Source organism: Crocodylus siamensis, chromosome 1, assembly GCF_052110815.1.
Source record: "Crocodylus siamensis isolate JL-2025a chromosome 1, ASM5211081v1, whole genome shotgun sequence".
NCBI lineage: Eukaryota > Metazoa > Chordata > Crocodylia > Crocodylidae > Crocodylus > Crocodylus siamensis.
The window spans coordinates 85,301,115-85,318,595 of NC_143395.1; the positions used below are offsets into that span (position 1 = coordinate 85,301,115).

At 42.7% G+C, this 17,481-nt stretch overlaps 1 protein-coding gene across 2 annotated transcripts in view; it reads right to left on the bottom strand.

The window, feature by feature from the left end:
* HACE1 (HECT domain and ankyrin repeat containing E3 ubiquitin protein ligase 1) overlaps positions 1-14,485 on the bottom strand; it is an 86,950-nt gene extending 72,465 nt beyond the window's left edge. Inside the window, exons 1-4 of one of the 2 annotated variants that reach the window (XM_090037238.1) lie at positions 14,253-14,485; positions 7,548-7,602; positions 5,353-5,442; positions 2,813-2,917 (exon numbers count right to left, since the gene is read on the bottom strand). In XM_090037238.1, the coding sequence (XP_089893364.1) occupies positions 2,813-2,917; positions 5,353-5,442; positions 7,548-7,602; positions 14,253-14,328 (326 nt within the window). In that variant the 5' untranslated portion in view covers positions 14,329-14,485. The remainder of the gene's footprint in view (positions 1-2,812; positions 2,918-5,352; positions 5,443-7,547; positions 7,603-14,252) is intronic. The other variant, XM_090037244.1, reaches the window with a different exon arrangement.
* Positions 14,486-17,481: the final 2,996 nt, after the last annotated feature.

The window sequence follows — 17,481 nt, forward strand, 5'->3', positions numbered from 1 at the left end:
GCAGTGTCAATGAGGATGGTGTGACTGCAACATGGCTCTGCACATTTGATAGGTTAATCCATGTGTTTAATTTAATGTCAACTCACCTGGGGAAGCTAAACTGCCATTTTAAACATACTGCTAACTGGACATTTAAATTTCCATTTGACAATACTTATGGTCCCTCAAGTGACAATGCCATTGTATTTTTAACTAGAAAAATCTAGGGGTAATAAAAAATTAGGACTTCCTTTTTTCTCCTTTTCCAGTAAAGAATTTTATAAGTGTTAACTGGAACTAGAGATTGACAGCTTACAAGACCCCCAGCACTTGAAAGCTTTTTGGTAATGCACTCACTGCTACGATTTGTATAAGGAATAGCATCCAAGATGCAATACACAGAATAGGGACCAGGATGGATAAAATCAACGATTTAAAAAAAAAATATAAAAATGGATTTTTTTTTGTAATTACATAAAAAAGCCGATTAAAATATTTTTAGTCTTTAAGATGCTATAAAAAATAAACTTATATAAAGATGGTTTTAATTTAAAATATGTTAAAGCTCAAATATATCATCTAGGAACAAAGATTATAAACTTCCAGTTATAGACTATTTGAGACACTATATTCATGTAAGCTTTTTAAAAGTTTTATAAATAGGTCACAACAGGCCATGGACTATATTAGGGGCCCAAATTGCTGGGCCTCCTAGAGGCTCCTCTATGGGTTAGTAAAGATTAAAGAAAACCACTCTACCCAATGGGACTCAGTGCTCAGTTTAGAAGATCCCATTAAGCATCTACTCTTTCCTGCCACGGCAGGGGGTCAGACTCGATGATCTGCTCAGGTCCCTTCTGACCGTACCAACTATGAAACTATCTCTGTGATGCTTCATTTCAGTTCTTAAACTGTGGATTTGTGTCTCCAGAGATATCATAGGCAGACAAAGTTCTTTGGCGTAAATATGATCTCTTTTATTAGACCAACTAAATAGTTTGAAAATGGGTTCTTTGCAAGCTTTCAGGCACAAACACCCTTCTTCAGGCATAGGGAGAGTCTGTTGTCTCCAGACATAACAATCTTGTTAAGGGCAGTATATGGAAATAAGAGATAATAGACCTGATTACCCACCCATCAGCCCTATTGTCTCTCTGCAAGTCTGTGTACACACAGTCAAGCCTTTAGTCTGTAAAAGGTGCAAAGTTTCAAGAAGTTGAATGAATAAAAGATATCAAACAGCAAGAATGGACTTTTTGTAGAAAACAATGATTAAATCAAAGCTTCCTGACCAGTGATTTAAATTGTTATTTAAACCATGATTTAATCAATTTGATTTAAATCAAATCCACCCCATACGGACATGCACGATCCACTTCCTGTACAACTTACACCATACAAAGACAAAAGAGGGATGGGGACAGGATTGAGAAAGAGAAGTCAGACACATCAGATAATTTCATGGGAATTTTAGTAATAGTGTCATAATTAACAACCATAACACATTTTAAAATAGAACCCAACTCTAGGATTGCTGCTAATATTACAGCTGTTTAAAGACACAACCTGAAAAAAAAAGTCACATTCCCATATGAAAATAATACAGTTATTACAACAGACCCCTCCAGATTTCTTTCTGTTCATATTATGTATATTCAGTCTCACTTCTCTGCTGATCAACTGTAATATGCACTTGCATATTACTAACAGCCACTGTTTTAGGGCAATTATGCTCAAATCAGGATGACACAGTACCCTGGGGTGCTATGATACCCTTTTATGGATGCCAAGGGGTGCTACGCAATATTACCACTTTTGGATGAGCAAACACCCATATATGAGTCACAAGATACTGAAAGCTGTCAAAGACGAATCCCTGGTATCAAAAACATTCTGACCTGTGGTAGTCTGAGTTCTTTGCAGCAGAAAAATTACTCTATTATTTTACCAGGGTCAAAAAAATGGGTGAAAGCTAAGAGCTGGCATGTTCCAAGGGATGCCCTGAATCCAAAAAGGTTGAGAACAACTGCTGTAGAGACCTCATGCATATTCTTCCTTTCGCAATTAAATCCATCAGTCACGAGAGCCAGAAAAAAAAAAAAAAAGTGACACAGAAGAGGCACTAAAGCAGCATGTATAGAGAGGGTAAAAGGATCAAGTGGAAAGGTACAAGTCAACATTCTAGAGCTCTACTGCTCCCAAGCAGGCCATATATACACTTTTAACCATTAACAGAATTACCAGAGAAGTCCAAAACCAGATATTAAGAGCAGCAATAAGCCTAAGCCTTGTTTTATCCTATTAGTGCACACTTATATGCATATGCATGCACACACGCATGTAATATTAGTCTTCCTAACAGACAATTCCTATGGAGAACACAATTTGCTACTCAGGTAACAAGAAGTTATGTCAAATGTGAAACCACTTCAACTTCCTTTTCCAGATCCTGAATAAACCAGTTCACACTTTACTCCTTCAGTTCATTAACCTGGTTTATTAAGAGTATCACAAATGATTACAGTATTGAACACCTGTGATTCTTTGCAAGAACTGTTGACAATTTCTTCAACTGTTAAACTGGTAATTAGAAAAAAAAGTGCTTAAATGGTTATAGCAATTCACATATATTACTTATATTTACATAGCAATTAATATTTAATGTTATCTTCTTTCAAATAAAAATTTATACACACAAACTCAAGGTAAATACACTTTCTATGGTTTTGCTTTGAAAATGAAAAGAAAAAAAACCACAATTTAACTTGCATGAAAAAAATAATAGTATTAACTAAGTCTGGGATGCCTTTCAGAAGGTAATTATTTTCCTTACCCATTTCTTGCAGCTAAATGAAGTGGTGTGCATCCAGAGATATCTTGATAGTTGGGATTTGCCCCTTTCTTCAACAACAGAACTAGACATTCAACTGATCCACAGCTGATAAGAGAAAGAGAAAAGAAAGACAGAAAGAAAAAAAGTTATATACATACATACAATACACGCACAAATAATCTCAATCAAATGAATTTACAGTTGAGTCATAGCAAGCAGACAAGAGGCTTAAAAGACAAACTAGCACTGATACACATTTGCATGCAACTTCACTCATTTCCATAAATTAAAGGCACCACAAAATGCAGAATTTATATCTTTTTTTTCCCTTGATTTAAAACAAAGACAAAAAAACAAAAAAAAGACATTGCACTGAAGTGTTTTCATTAAATTTACAGAAGACTTACTAAGCTTAAATACAACTGTTGGGGCCTTTCAAATGCAAGTATCATATTTACTCAGATACAAGACTAGGTTCTCCCTCCCCCCTCAATTGTCATGGGAGGAAAAGCCCCTCTTCTTGTAACTGCATACAAGGAAATCTTACTAAATACATTGTCTACGATTAAACTGCTGTCAAAAGCAGCATGTGCTCAGCAACGGAAAACAACTACAAAGTTGATGAAATGTAGCCAACACTGAGCATGACTGTAAAACACTTGGCCCACATTGGTCCATAATTGAAACCTACATTTTTTTTATTTATTTTAAAGAAATGTTTTTGTGTCCCAGGTCAAATTAACCAGATCAGATCTAAATCCATTTGAATCATCCAAGAACCATATGTAGCCCTGCTACCAGCAAGTATCTTCCACCCCAGCCTGGGGCTTCAGATACATCCATATCCTTTAGCAGGCATCCTAAGTGCAGGCCCAAGCCCAGAGACTTGGGGTTCAGATGCCCCTGAGCTTTCCTTGCCCTCAACCATATGGCCACAAAAGCAAGCTAGGGAAAAACTGAACTTACCACAAGAATAGACTGGCATAGCCCATTTGAATAAGACATACGATAGTACCCTCTAAGCACAGTTGCCCTCAGTGCCAACTCATTTTCAAATCCTGGTGAGCCACAACACCGCATATATTTTTACTTCCTCTTTGTTTCCACAGCTGAGCTGTGCCTTTCTTCCACTTTTCCAATTATTCCAGTTTTTTACCAGTATTAAATACTAACAGGACCCCAAACAGTTCACCCTGAATCCCTCTATTACCCCTCCTCCCAACCAGGTACATATGATTAGTTGTGGTCCCACCCTCCATCAGATAAAGCTGGACCAGGTTACCCTGACCTTCATCTGCATATATATATTTGGACAATCCCAGCACTTGTGACAAGAACACCCAGTTCCAGTCTTGAGTGGAGGCTAATTAACATATGGATCCTTTGAGGTGTGTGGAGGGTAATCTGGAGCACATGCACATACCAAGCAGTGCTGACCTGTGGGGTCACCATGGCTTGAAATGCTGTTCACTCTGCTGGGGCCCAGCCCAATACACTATGCAATAAATCACAAGTCTTTGGCTTTGGATTAATATTGTTTGGAACTTATGCTACATATCAGTAGATCAGAAGCATGTTTATGTGATAGAACATGCATCAGTTAGTTTATCCAGAACTGATATTACCTTAAAGAAAAAACAAGTGCAGGGATACTATGTGCATCGAATTGCTACAGCCGTGTTTAATTTTAAGGTTATTCTTTTCAAATTTGAGCCTTGTATCCATGTGCTAAGGCGCAGCACGGTCTGACAGTAAAGAGGGGGAAGGGGCTGCTAAGGGAAAAAGATGGGGGGAAGCAGAGAGCAAGGGGCTATTTGACCCCTCCAGATTTATTTTCCCTGCTATAGCACTGAAGGGGGACAAATTCAATACCTCCAATAATTAGATTTGATACGTGGAAAGGTATATGAAAATGTATACATTTTCATATATAGAATCTAATAATGGGGAGGTCATCTCATAATTAAAGTCATCTTCTGCTTAAGTAAATACAATAGTTTTGGTTAAGTACAGAGAAGTATCAAACTGTTTAATTTGCTCTTCCTTGACATTATGCTTATTTTCCCCCCATCCAACTTGCCCTTTCACAGCATCAGACTTGGCAGCAGACATCCAAACCATTTTTATTATAATATTATTTTTATAAAAAGTTTAAGAGGTTTCGTTTTCCCAACAAACGTAAGCACACGAAATTAAGCAAAGCCAAAAAAAGGAATAGTTACATGACTCACCTAACTCCATACAGGCTTTATTTCTCACCCAATATTCCCATTTCTGAGAAAGTACAAAGCAATAAACAGCAGCCAACATTTCCTTTCATTAGGATATGGAAGACAGACACTACACTAAAATTGTGCATTTAGTCTGGCCAGTTCTATGTTACAATCAACTTTAATTATACCAGTAAATTGTTTAAGAAAAAACTTTAGAAGAAACATCTAACAGTAAAATACATTGAAACTAAGGAAGGATAAGTCTAGAAAACAGGTATATTTTTTTCCAAATGTCATCTCTTAGACAAACACCACATTAAATCTTACTTTGCTGCAATATGAAGCAAGCTCCTCTTCACCCTTCCAAAAGCATAATTAACATCGAATTTTGAATTTGACAGCAGCTCTGAAACAGACCTTAAACAGAAACGAGGAAAGAAAGTCAAAAAAGAATTTTGTCAACTTTCACACACATTACAATACATGCTATTTTGTGATCAGGTATATATCTATTTTATCATCATCAAAACAGACCACCCTTTTTCCCTTACTGGTTATAAGAGGCAGGATTTCACAGCTACTAACTAGGATGCCTGCCTTTCTCTTCCACTTCTGAGTTCAATATGGCATGGACAAACATACCATACTGCGTGGTTGTTTTGTACATAAGTAACTGAGGAGAATGAGGACAAGACATCCAAAGCATTTCCTTACTGCAAACTAAGGCAACCATTATAATGGCTTTCTTTAGACAACTGTAAGTTTCATCTAAACCAATTCCTCCTTTTCTCACACTTCTATTCATATATCTGGCAAATTTCTTAAACATATGCCAAATTTAGAGAAAGTGCTAATGGAACAAAATTAGGGAGGAACATTTTTCTGAATTTCTGAATTGCAATTTTAATGCAAGACATATGAAGCATCAATAATACGTGAAACTTCACTAGGATCCTACAGTCCTTGACAGATCATGGAATTAATTCAGATACAACTGTTCAAACTGAGTTTCATATGTAATATCAGACAAAACCCCACCAAAAAAAGATATTGTACAGAAGGACACACATCTATTCAAGTAACAAATCAAAAAATTTGAACATGGTAAGAAGATGCTTCTCAATTACCTTCAAAACTCAACAGGGACAGAGAAGAGGCATGAAACTGGTTATGTGCATCCCTCATATTAATCCCAAAGCATCAGAATGAACAGCTCTGCTTTCTCACCAACAGCTGTCATATATGACAGGGGTATCAAACTCATCTAACCCATGAAGGGCTCGCTGGGGGATGGAAATTTGGTGATAAGGCAAGTGGCAGTAGTAGTAATTGGTGTGGGCCACTGTTCATCCTGCCACCAAATTCTCAGCCCTATGGGCCAGATGGCATGGTTCCTCAGTCCAAATATGGCCTGCAGGCCACATCATTAACACTCCTGATCTACAGAATCCTAAAGCATCAATCTTGTTGCCCAACTCTTAGCCAACATGCATTAGGGGAGACTACTCAAGCACTTATTCCAGGGGTGGGCAAAATGTGGCCTGCCAGGACATTCCATCCGGCCCATGGGGCCCCTAAAAATTTAGAAAATTAATATTAATCTGCCCCTGACTGCCTGTCATGTGGCCCTCAATGGCTTGCCAAGACTCAGTAAACGGCCCTCCGCCCAAAATAATTGCCTGCCCCTAATCTATTCCCCCTCTCATATTTATACATCTATATTTATATATACTATTGTCATTTGTGCTGGGCAGAGTAAATGGCATGGTCTCTCTCTCTCATATATATGTATCTCAACAGAGACAGAATGCCATACCATTACTCTGCCAAGAACAAATGGCATACTAGCCTCCTTTCCCTCAGCAGATTCTGGTCTTATGTATGTACATAGACCACACATAAGCCTGAATTCTATAATGCTACTTCGATATATTAAGATGGGCCAGCCCACAGAAATGGTGCCAACCTAAAATAAACTCTATGACCCTGCATGGTAGCAACAGAACCTCTGACAGATAATTAATTACACCCTACAAGACACACTGCTGCCTATATCCTTAAACCAAGAAAGTTGTAGAATGTGCTATGTGGAGTGCTTGCAGTACAAACTTAACACTTTAATGTTTATACAACATATTAGAGATTGCAACCTTACACATAAGGAAATTTAAGAAGTACCTTCCCAGTGGCATACTGTGGGTCTCCGGTGCCCAGGAGTCAATGCCTAAATTTGCACCCCTGGGGATGAGCCGAGCAGGGTGCGCTGTCCCCCTCTCCCACGGGAAAATTAAGATCACAGCACACCAGACACCAGGGGAGGGGTGGTGGCCAGAATTATGGCCAGAACACGTAAAAAAATTTAAAGCCCGCCAGGCAGGTGCGTGGACCATACATCAAATGCAGGAAGCACTGTGGTCTCTCTAGCTAGTGCCCCCCACCCCCAGGCTAGCACCTAGGGGCCATGGCCCCCTCCCCTCCATCAGTACACCACTGTACCTTACACAAACTTGCAGAAGGCTCACCTGTGCTGGTCAGCCATAACCATTGGCATTAAGGTGTAGACAGCAGTTTCATTATCTGTGTAGAAATTAAAATGAGCTAGTCACTATAAAAACTTCTTCATGCATTAGGTTTATCCATTAGTAAGTACTCGATTTTTAAAGTTCCTATGCTGGAAAAAAAACCACACAAATTGTCTAATTCAGGGATGTCAAACACTTTGTGCCCCAAACTGGATCTGGACCACAGAGGTCCTTTGGGGGTACATTCAGGCCAGGGCACACAGCGGGAGCAGCTCTGGCTCCCTCTACATACCCAATACTGGAGCTAAAGCTGCTGTGGCTGCCACATGCATCATTGTGCCATGGCACCTCTAGCTCCTGCACAGGACACACAGCAATAGCAGCAGTGGCTCCAGCATGGAGTGGCAACAGAACAGCAACCAAAGACATGGGACTGCAGCACTGGCAAAGGGTGAAGCAGTTAGAGGGTGACCAGGGCTGTAACAGCCCTTCCTTGCCCTCCTCCTGACAATCACCATGTACCTGGGAGTCCAAGGATCCCAGATTCTATACCAGGCCACAACCCCAATTTCTGGTGTCCCAGTAGCCTGGCAAGCCAAAAATAGTGACTCCACAGCCTGGATATGGCCTGTATTCTTGATACTCCTGCTCTTATCTAAGAGTTTAAATTAAATTCAAGGGGGAAAGTTACTACTGTTAATGTGAAGATACGTTTAAAAGGGATACGGTGTAGCAATTGGGGGCTAATAGAAATAATGAATTTAAACTAGAATGGTACAAAGGAGAGCCGTTTAAAAAAAATCAGTGAAATAGAGAAGCAATCTTATGACCAAGAGTTCGCCCAGGAACTGCCTGAGGCCGCATTGCTCCAGGACCATGGTTGTCATGGGTGACTTCAATTACCCGGAAATATTGTGGAAGGATCACTCACCAAAATCCGAGAGAGAGGTCACAAAGATTTCTCTCGTGTGTGGTTGACCTATACCTAACTCAACAAGTCTATAGGCCAACGAAATGACCTGCTACTGGAGATGACCTAATCGGCAACCTAGTGATCGATGGGAAGCTGGGTGACAGCAACCACGAGCTGATCTCCTTCACCATCAGCCATAAAGCTAGCAAGTCAGTCAGCAACACGGAAGTCCTTGACCTCAGGAAAGCCAACTCTGACAAGCTCAGGAGGCTTGTCAGTGAGACCCTAAGGGACCACGACCTCAGGAGGAGGGGAGTTCAGGAAGAGTGGTTGCTCCTCAAGGGAGCAATCCTCAGTGCACAAGCTAATTCTATTCCATCTCGGAGGAAAGGCAGGAAGAGGGCACAGCAGCTCCCCTGGCTCTCCAGGAATCTAGCAGACCTCCTGAAGCTAAAAAGAAAGGCCTACAAAGGATGGAGGATGGGATTCACCTCCAAGGAGGAATATTCCACACTGGTCCAGTCCTGTAGGGAGCAAACCAGGAAAGCCAAGGCTGCAACTGAACTCCATGTACCTGGCAGTCCAACTAGCTTCAAGCATCAAGGACAATAAAAAGTCCTTTTTCAGATATGTGGGCAGCTGGAGGAAAAGCAAGGGCAACACTGGACCCCTGCTGAACCAGACTGGGTAACTGACAACTGACCCCCAGGAAAAAGCCAACCTATTAAATGGGTACTTTGCATCGGTCTTTCATCAGTCCCATGGGACGCCCATGCCTGCTACGGGACAGGGAGGTCTGGGTGAGGGAGATCCCCTGCCCTCCATCAATGCTGACCTCGTGAAAGAACTTCTTGAGAAGCTGGATACCTTCAAGTCAGCCGGTTCTGACAATCTACACCCCAGGGTACTCAAGGAGCTGGCGAGCATCATAGCCCAGCCTCTGGCATGGATCTTTGAAATCTCCTGGTGCTCTGGTGTAGTGCCCAAAGACTGGAAGAAGGCCAATGTGGTGCCTGTCTTCAAGAAAGGGAGGAGGGTGGATCCAGCTAACTATAGGCCCATCAGCCTATGACTTCTATCCCGGGGAAGATCTTAGAAAAGTTTAAAGAGGCCATCCTTAATGGACTAGCCAACTCATGCTGGCTAAGGGATAGCTAGCACAGGTTTGCTGCAGGTAGGTCTTGCTTGACCAATCTCATTTCCTTCTACAACCAGGTGTCCTATCACCTGGGCAAGGGAGAAGAGATTGATGTCCTATATCTTCACTTCAAAAAAGCCTTCGATCTGGTAACCCATGATCACCTCTTGGCAAAACTGGCCAATTGTGGCCTTGGGTCCACCACAATCCACTGGCTGGGAAACTGGCTCCATGGTCGGACCCAGAGGGTGGTAATTGATGGAAGTCAATCATCATGGTGCCCTGTGACCAGCGGGTCCCCCAAGGCTCTGTCCTTAGACCCATATTGTTCAACATTAATGAAGATGATGTGGACACTGGAGTCAGGAGTGGACTGGTCAAGCTCACCGATGACACCTAACTTTGGGGCAAAGCATCCATGCCAGAAGACAGGCAGGTGGTCCAGGCTGACCTGGACAGGCTCAGCAAATGCGTGGACGAGAACCTCATGGTATTTAACACCAAAAAATGCAAGGTTCTCCACCTTGGGAGGAAAAACCTGCAGCATCCTTATAGGCTCGGCAGTACTACGATAGTTAGCACTACGGAAGAAAGAGACTTAGGGGTCATCATTGATTACAAGATGAACGTGAGCCTGCAATGCAATGCAGCAGCTAGTAAAGCAACCAAAACCCTGCATCCATAGATGCTTCTCAAGCAAATCCCGGGACGTAATTCTCCCCTTGTACTCAGCCTTGGTGAGGCCGCAGCTGGAGTACTGCGTCCAGTTTTGGGCTCCACAATTCAAAAAGGATATGGAGAAGCTTGAGAGTCCACAGATCAGCCACGCACGTGATCAGAGGTCAAGAAAACAGAACTTATGATGATAGCCTGAGAGCCATGGGGCTCTTTAGCCTGGAAAAGCGCAGGCTCAGGGGTGATCTGATGGCCACCTATAAGTTTATCAGGGGTGACCACCAGTATCTGGGGGGATGTTTGTTCACCAGAGCACCCCAAGGGATGACAAGGTCTAACGGTTATAAACTACTACAAGACCATTTCAGGCTGGACACGAGGAAGAATTTCTTTACTGTCCATTCTGCCAATGTGGTCCCCATCTTTAAAAAAGGGAGGAGAGAGGACATGGGCAACTATAGGCCCGTCAGTCTTACCTCAATCCTAGGGAAACTCTTTGAGAAGATCCTCAAGGAGCACATCTGAGATGGGCCGGCTTCAGGGATGATGCTCAACGGCAAACAGCATGGTTTCATTAGGGGCAGATCACGTCAGACCAACCCGATTGCCTTTTATAATCAGGTCACAAAAGCATTTAATGCTGGTGTCACTGGGGACGTAGTCTTTCTGGACTTCAGCCTGGCCTTTGACACCGTCTCCCACCCCATCCTCATTAAAAAACTAGGTGACTGTGGCATTGATGCCTACACAGTCAGATGAGTTGCAGATTGGCTGAAGGGTTGTACTCAGAGGGTGGTGGTGGATAGGTCATATTTGACCTGGGGGGAAGTGGGCAGTGGAGTCCCCCAGGGCTCGGTCCTTGGGCCCACGCTGTTCAATTTCTTTATCAGCGATTTGGATGACGAGGTGAAAAGCAACCTGTTTAAATTCACTGATGATACCAAAATTTGGGGTGAGGTAAGCACACTAGTAGGGAGGGAAAGACTGCAGCAAAACCTGGATAGGTTACAGGGGTGGGCTAACAAAAAAAGGATGCGTTTCAATACTGACAAGTGCAGATGTCTAATGCTCCTAAAATTGAATTATCTCAGGCTTCAGAGCATCTGCTAGTAGCCTGTTAGGGGCCCAAATAATTCTTTCCCCTCCCCAAGGATATCATTTGCCTTTGGGGGGTTGTTTTTCACCTTTTTCTAAAGTATTTGGTTGCACTGGTATTCCTAAGAATATCAAAAGATCTCTCAGGTGCCTGACTGCAGAACTTCCTTATATGCTCAGTCTAACCAACTGCCAGATGTTAGATCAGGGATGAATATCATATAGACAGTGGCAATATATACTTATCATGTAAGAGAGAGGAAACCATAAATCTAGACATGAAGAAACACAGAGGGGAGAGGGAGAGCAGAAGTGGCTGATCTTCATTTTTTTTAAATCAATCAATTTAATTGGTTATTACAAGATATGAAGTAATCAGAATTAACACCTTCAGAACAAGTGGAAGTTAATGTTTCTTATTCTGAATATTCTTGTGCATGTGCACTGCACTTCAACTAAAGCATACAAACAGATGCACTACAGTCTTGGGCAAGCAATTACATAAAAGTTATGAATAGAAAAGAAAAATATAAATCTAAATTGCACTACAACCACACTACTCAATTGTGCTTTTTACATCGTTTCATAATCCATTTTCTGCTTCTACATGCACCAGAATTCTGAAATGCAGGATCTTGCAAATATGAACATAAATAAACATCACTTTTAGAACATTATAAAGTAGATGACTCAAAGTTGTGGCTTACAACATTAGTATGTGGAGGGGCGGAGGAATTAGAAGCATCTCAGAGGGCAGTGAAGAATGACTTTGCTCAATTCAAAACTACAGTGAATCTTTAGCCACCAGCACATGCAAAACAAAATCAGATTTTTCAAAGCTTGCTGGCTTTCTACTGGTTCTTCAAGGCAAACCTCAGCATGCACTGACTGATCACTAACTTCTTGCATACCTTGAAGATGGAATCAAAATGCTGAAAACAGAATTCAAATCATGATACTAAACTAGAAGTATCAATTCAAGAAAAGTTCTTATCATTTTTGAAAAAAATGAGTCCCGGACCATTTTCTAATTTAAAGCCAGACTAGCAATATAAGAGTGTAAAGAGCTGGAAAAAAGATTCTGTTTCTTGCTCTTCCCTCCTGGTAAGCAGAGAAGAGTAAAGCCTTTGAAAAGCTGGGGGAAAAACTGGAGTATAAGTTAAGTCTCCAAGACAAATTTTAAGCATCTTCACAACAGCTCCCTGTAAAAGAACCCAGGAATAACAAGCAGAAAAAAAGGGAGTGAGGAAAAAGCATGAAACAGACCAGTACCAATGCTTTTCAGCAAATATTTAAACTTGGCTCAACAGTTAACACTTAGCTATACCCACAGTTCTTGATCCAGTTTCCCCAATATAGGCAGACATGCACACTGCCCTGTAATACACATGCAGTTACAGTTACATATATACACACACACATTTTCTCTATCTTTATACCTATATCTATTGATTTGTGTGCATGTATCTTTATATAGGTATCTCTACACAGATATATTTGCCTACAGAACTTGACAGGGACAGGAAAGAGCACGAAACCGGTGATGCATATCCCTCGACTGCAAAGCATCATGACGAACGGCTCCCCTTCCTCACCAGCAGCTTCAATCTATGGGGTGTCAAACTCACCTGACCCATGCAGAGCTCATTGAATAGAAGAGCCACTTCATGAGCTGGTTACAGAGTGCGGAGTCATGGCATCTGGTAGATGATATGACTCACATACACCTATCTATATATAAGAGCGTGAGAGCACGCACACAAGCTTTTGTGAACTCGAGTTCACTACATCAAACGCATCTCATCAAATGAACTCGAGTGGAGAAGCAGGTTTGGGCGATGCACCCAATGAAGTGAATTTTAACCTCACCAAAGTCTGTACTCTCTCTTTTTGGCTTTGTACAGACATTCAATGTCTCCTGGGAAAGTAACTGCTCTCTCAGGAGAAACCACAAGTATACACATGTTCAGACTTTTTCTCCCAGAGTCAAAAAGGAAGAAAAATAACCCGGCCACAACCAGACTTAAAGCTCTCCTGGGGGAACTTCTGCTGGGACAGCAAACATCTGCCCATTCTGTGACTTCTGTCAAAGGAGAACAGTCCCCCCAGCCTTTCCCCTTCTCCCTGCCCCCAGGAGAGTGTTACTTGCTGGACTCTACTGCTCCAGAGGACTCCCCTTTGCCATCCCCTCACTGCACTGCAAGGAAACCCATGCTGACCTCAGGCAGTCTGGGTCAGCCAATCAGGGCTGCCCTATGCACTGCCGCCATCTGTCACCAGCAAGACTAACGGAGCCTCCAGAGCACGCCAAGAGGTGCACACCAGGCCCTCCCATAGCTGCACAGTCACCTCCCCACTCTGCAGGGCCTTGCCACCTGCATGCCTGCACAGCCGCTCTGGGTACGTTTCCCTACCCAGACAGCAGCTCTGTGCATGCTTTCCTCTCTGCCACATGCAACATTAGCTCACCGTGGCCTTGGTCTCACTGAGTTACCCCACTAACTGCGTGCGTGCACTGAGTTACCCCACGAAACAACTTATTCCGCCTTCTTCCCTAACACACCTACCTCTCTTCTTTTTTTTTTTTTAAAAAAAGGGGGCTTGGGGGAGAGGAAGGCACAAGCAAACAGACAGCCCTTAGTGACCGAGTCCCGCAGGGCGGCTGGAAGACAGACAGACACATGGGTCCTGGACTGAACTAGCCGCTGACATTCAAAAGTGCGACTTCCTTGTATGACTTAAGCGTTTTGCATTACTGTGATTATTACCCTGCATTGTTTCACCCCCGCACACGTGCACAAGCCCCGGCCCCACACACGTGCACGTGCCGCCCTCCGGGCTGACCCGACGCGGGGACCCCCGTCCCGGCGCCGGCGGCTCCTACCGTCGGGCAGCTCCACGGTGCGGGCGCGGCGCAGAGACCTCGTGAGCCGGTTCAGCTGCTCCATGGCTCTCTCCATCCTAGGGGCGCTCGCCCCGCGCCCCCCCGCGCCGCGGCCCCTCAGCCCATGGCGGCGACGGCGGCGGAGCAGACCCCGCACCCGGCCTCACCCCGCTGCCCCGCCTGCGCCCATGCTGGAGGACGCGTGGCGCGCATGCGCCACCCGGGGCGCATGCTCACCACAGGGACACGGCGCCGCCGCCAGCCCGCTTTGCCCTCAGTGTTGGGGGCGGGGCCTGATGAGGCTGGATGTTGGGGGCGGGGGGTTCTGCTTCCCCTGGGGCTGTGCTGGGTGCAGGGAGTGGGGGTGGCTGATGGGTAGGCAGCCCTCTGGGGCTGAAGCCAGGCAGGATGCAGAGTAGATGCACCTTCTAGACCAAGCAGTCAGCAGGCACTTTCATTCCATAAGATTCTAATGATAAGATTAAAATAACTTTTGGTTCAGCTCTCTACACTTTTACATTCCTAGTCTGGCTGTGAACTAGAAAATGGTCCTGGACTCAAATATAATAAGACCTTGTCTTGAATTGATACTTCTAGTGCAGTATCATGATTTAGATTTTGTTAAAAGATATCCCCTTGAGCCCATTATTAAAAGATAGCACCATATTATTAGACAAACTAGACAGCTGCAACCAAAAAAAATCTTTATTTGCATGGTTTCGGGCACACGTGGCCTTTCTGGGACATAGGAGAAGGCAAAGGACTTTCCCAACCAGGAAAACTCATACTGCCCTCCAGCACTTATATGCAATACACATTTTCACTTCTGTCTGGGAGAAATTTTACAATTTACAATTTTTAAAATTTCTCCAATGCCTAAGGAAGGGCCTATGTGCCTGGAAGCTTGCAAATAAAAGATTTTTTTTTTTTTTGCAATTATCTAGTTGGTCTAATAAAAGATCTCACCTCTATCACACTGACTGCTTGTACTTTTAGACCAACACAGCTATAACTTTTGCCCCATCTAGGATAACTAATTCGAAAAGGCCTCAGCTTTCCTGAGCAGAAGGGCCCGGAATTGGGCAGTTGGGTGACAGGACAGGAAGCTCAAGGTGGACAGGATAGGGCAGCCAGCAAAGGGCCACAGGACAGGGGCCCTCCAGGTGCAGCAGGAGGAAGGAAGGATGTGGAGCCTCCCAATCTGGCGTGTCCAGGCTTGACCTTCGGGGAGGGAACCACAGAAACAATAAACCAGTTTGATTCCTGAGGTTATTTCTTTTAATGAAACCCCAAATCTATATTCTTCCCCCCAACACACTTCTTTTTCCTGGCCTCATTCTTCTCCCTCCTCCCTCGCACCCCGCAATTTCTTCCCTGTTTTCCATGGGAAAATATAAGGGGAGGGAAGCCAAGGAAACAAAACAAAAGTAGAGGGAACATGACAGTAGATCACTAAAAGATTCATATAATAATAAACCTTCCCTCGGGCCTCACAGCTTGAGTGCCAAAATCAAACCAGAAAGATTCTGTGTTGAAATCTGTGGGATAAAACCACTTCAAACATTGAATCTATTTGCAAAATCTCCTGCCCTTTTTTTAAAGCAGATCTGCATAGCTGACCCAAGGATTTGAGTAGTGGCTGAATGGCAGCTCAGAGTTTGAGTTTTGTGCTAAGGAAATATGGGGATATATCAGCTTGTAAAGTTTTAAAACAGGTGTTTCTTTCAGCCTGCAGCATTCCAGGAGGAACCAGGCATCCAAGGGGTGGGGTTAGTGTGGGCAGGACCCAACACCAAAATGCAGAGAATGGAGCCAAGGGCAGGTGTGGGAAGGCTGTGATTGCTGCATTAAATCCTGTAGTTCTGTGGCACCTGCTGTTGCCCATCTTGCAGGCGCTGCTGCATCTGAATCCAGTGTGCAAAGAGCCCCACAATCTGGTTCTGGCCCAGGGGGCCAGATGGGTAAAAACTCCTGGTTTTAACACATGCAGGTCTGCAGCCTTGGGCCTGTAGTTCTGGCCTAGACCTGAAGGTATCCCCCAAATGTTGAGAGAGGTAAATCTTCACAAACAGGTGAAAAGCTTTAATGCCAAAAATTAAGGAGCTTAAAGAGAAAAAAGTAAATGATGATCATCTAAAAATGGTTGGATAATCATCCTATCCTGATTTGACAGTCATCCAAAAGGTCACTCTGCCCTACATTTTGCCTGACTTGACAAGTAGTTGTACTGTAGAAAGGAAAGGGATGGCTTAGCAGGTGTTGTGGTTATTAAACCAGCAGGGTCTACCAATAGTAAACATGAAAGCCAAACAGATGAAGATAGCTCTACTTTGAAAACTATAAATATGTATGACTTATTTATGACAATATCTGCTAGAGATTTCAAGCAGCTGTAAAGCAGTCAGTGGATGCAAACCAAAAAAAGAATCTAAAGATCTGAGGAAAATGTATTTAAGAATTATAGAAGTAATGAGGGAATACACATGTTGTCATATGGTAGTTAAGCACATATGATGTCATTTTTCAAAAAAATAAGTTGTAATGGCAATGGAAAAAAAACCCCTTCTGTTTATCAATAAATCAAAAATTCACGGCTTTGTAAAAAAGTATATAATACATTTGTAGTCAATTAGTTGTACATAAGCTATTTTGAAAATGTTAAACTTAATAATAGATGTAGCCAGATAATTATGGATATAAATGTAATAGCTGTGAACAAGGCATAATCACAGTTGACTCAGGAAAATTAGTTATCACACAGATAGAATATCAGCTTCTTAGCTAGATGTATATAGCTAATTAGAATGTTTACAGTGAATATTTTAATAAGTTAGGAGTAATCAGCTGTCCCTCCAGAACTGTTTGTGAGGCCAATTTTAAAATCTGCTTAAATTAAGTTTACATTTTTGATCAGCCTGAATAAAAGGAAAGATTACGGTATCCTGTATCAATCAGATCCTGTCTCAAGTGAATACCTGTTACTGATATGGTGGCCAGACTCCAGTCTACTCTTAGAAATTATCAGATAGCTTCCAGTTCTAGTATCAAATTTATTTTTTCACAGTGTTTTTAAAAGGTAATTGAGATGTTGATTGTGCAGGCAGGACTTTACACTTAATACCCCATAGATGATGAATAAGGGAAGTTTGCACTTCCTAGAGCTCAGTCTTGGTTTACAGATAATAGATAAAAAATAGATTAGTTGTTTAAATTCTGAAGACTGCCTTCC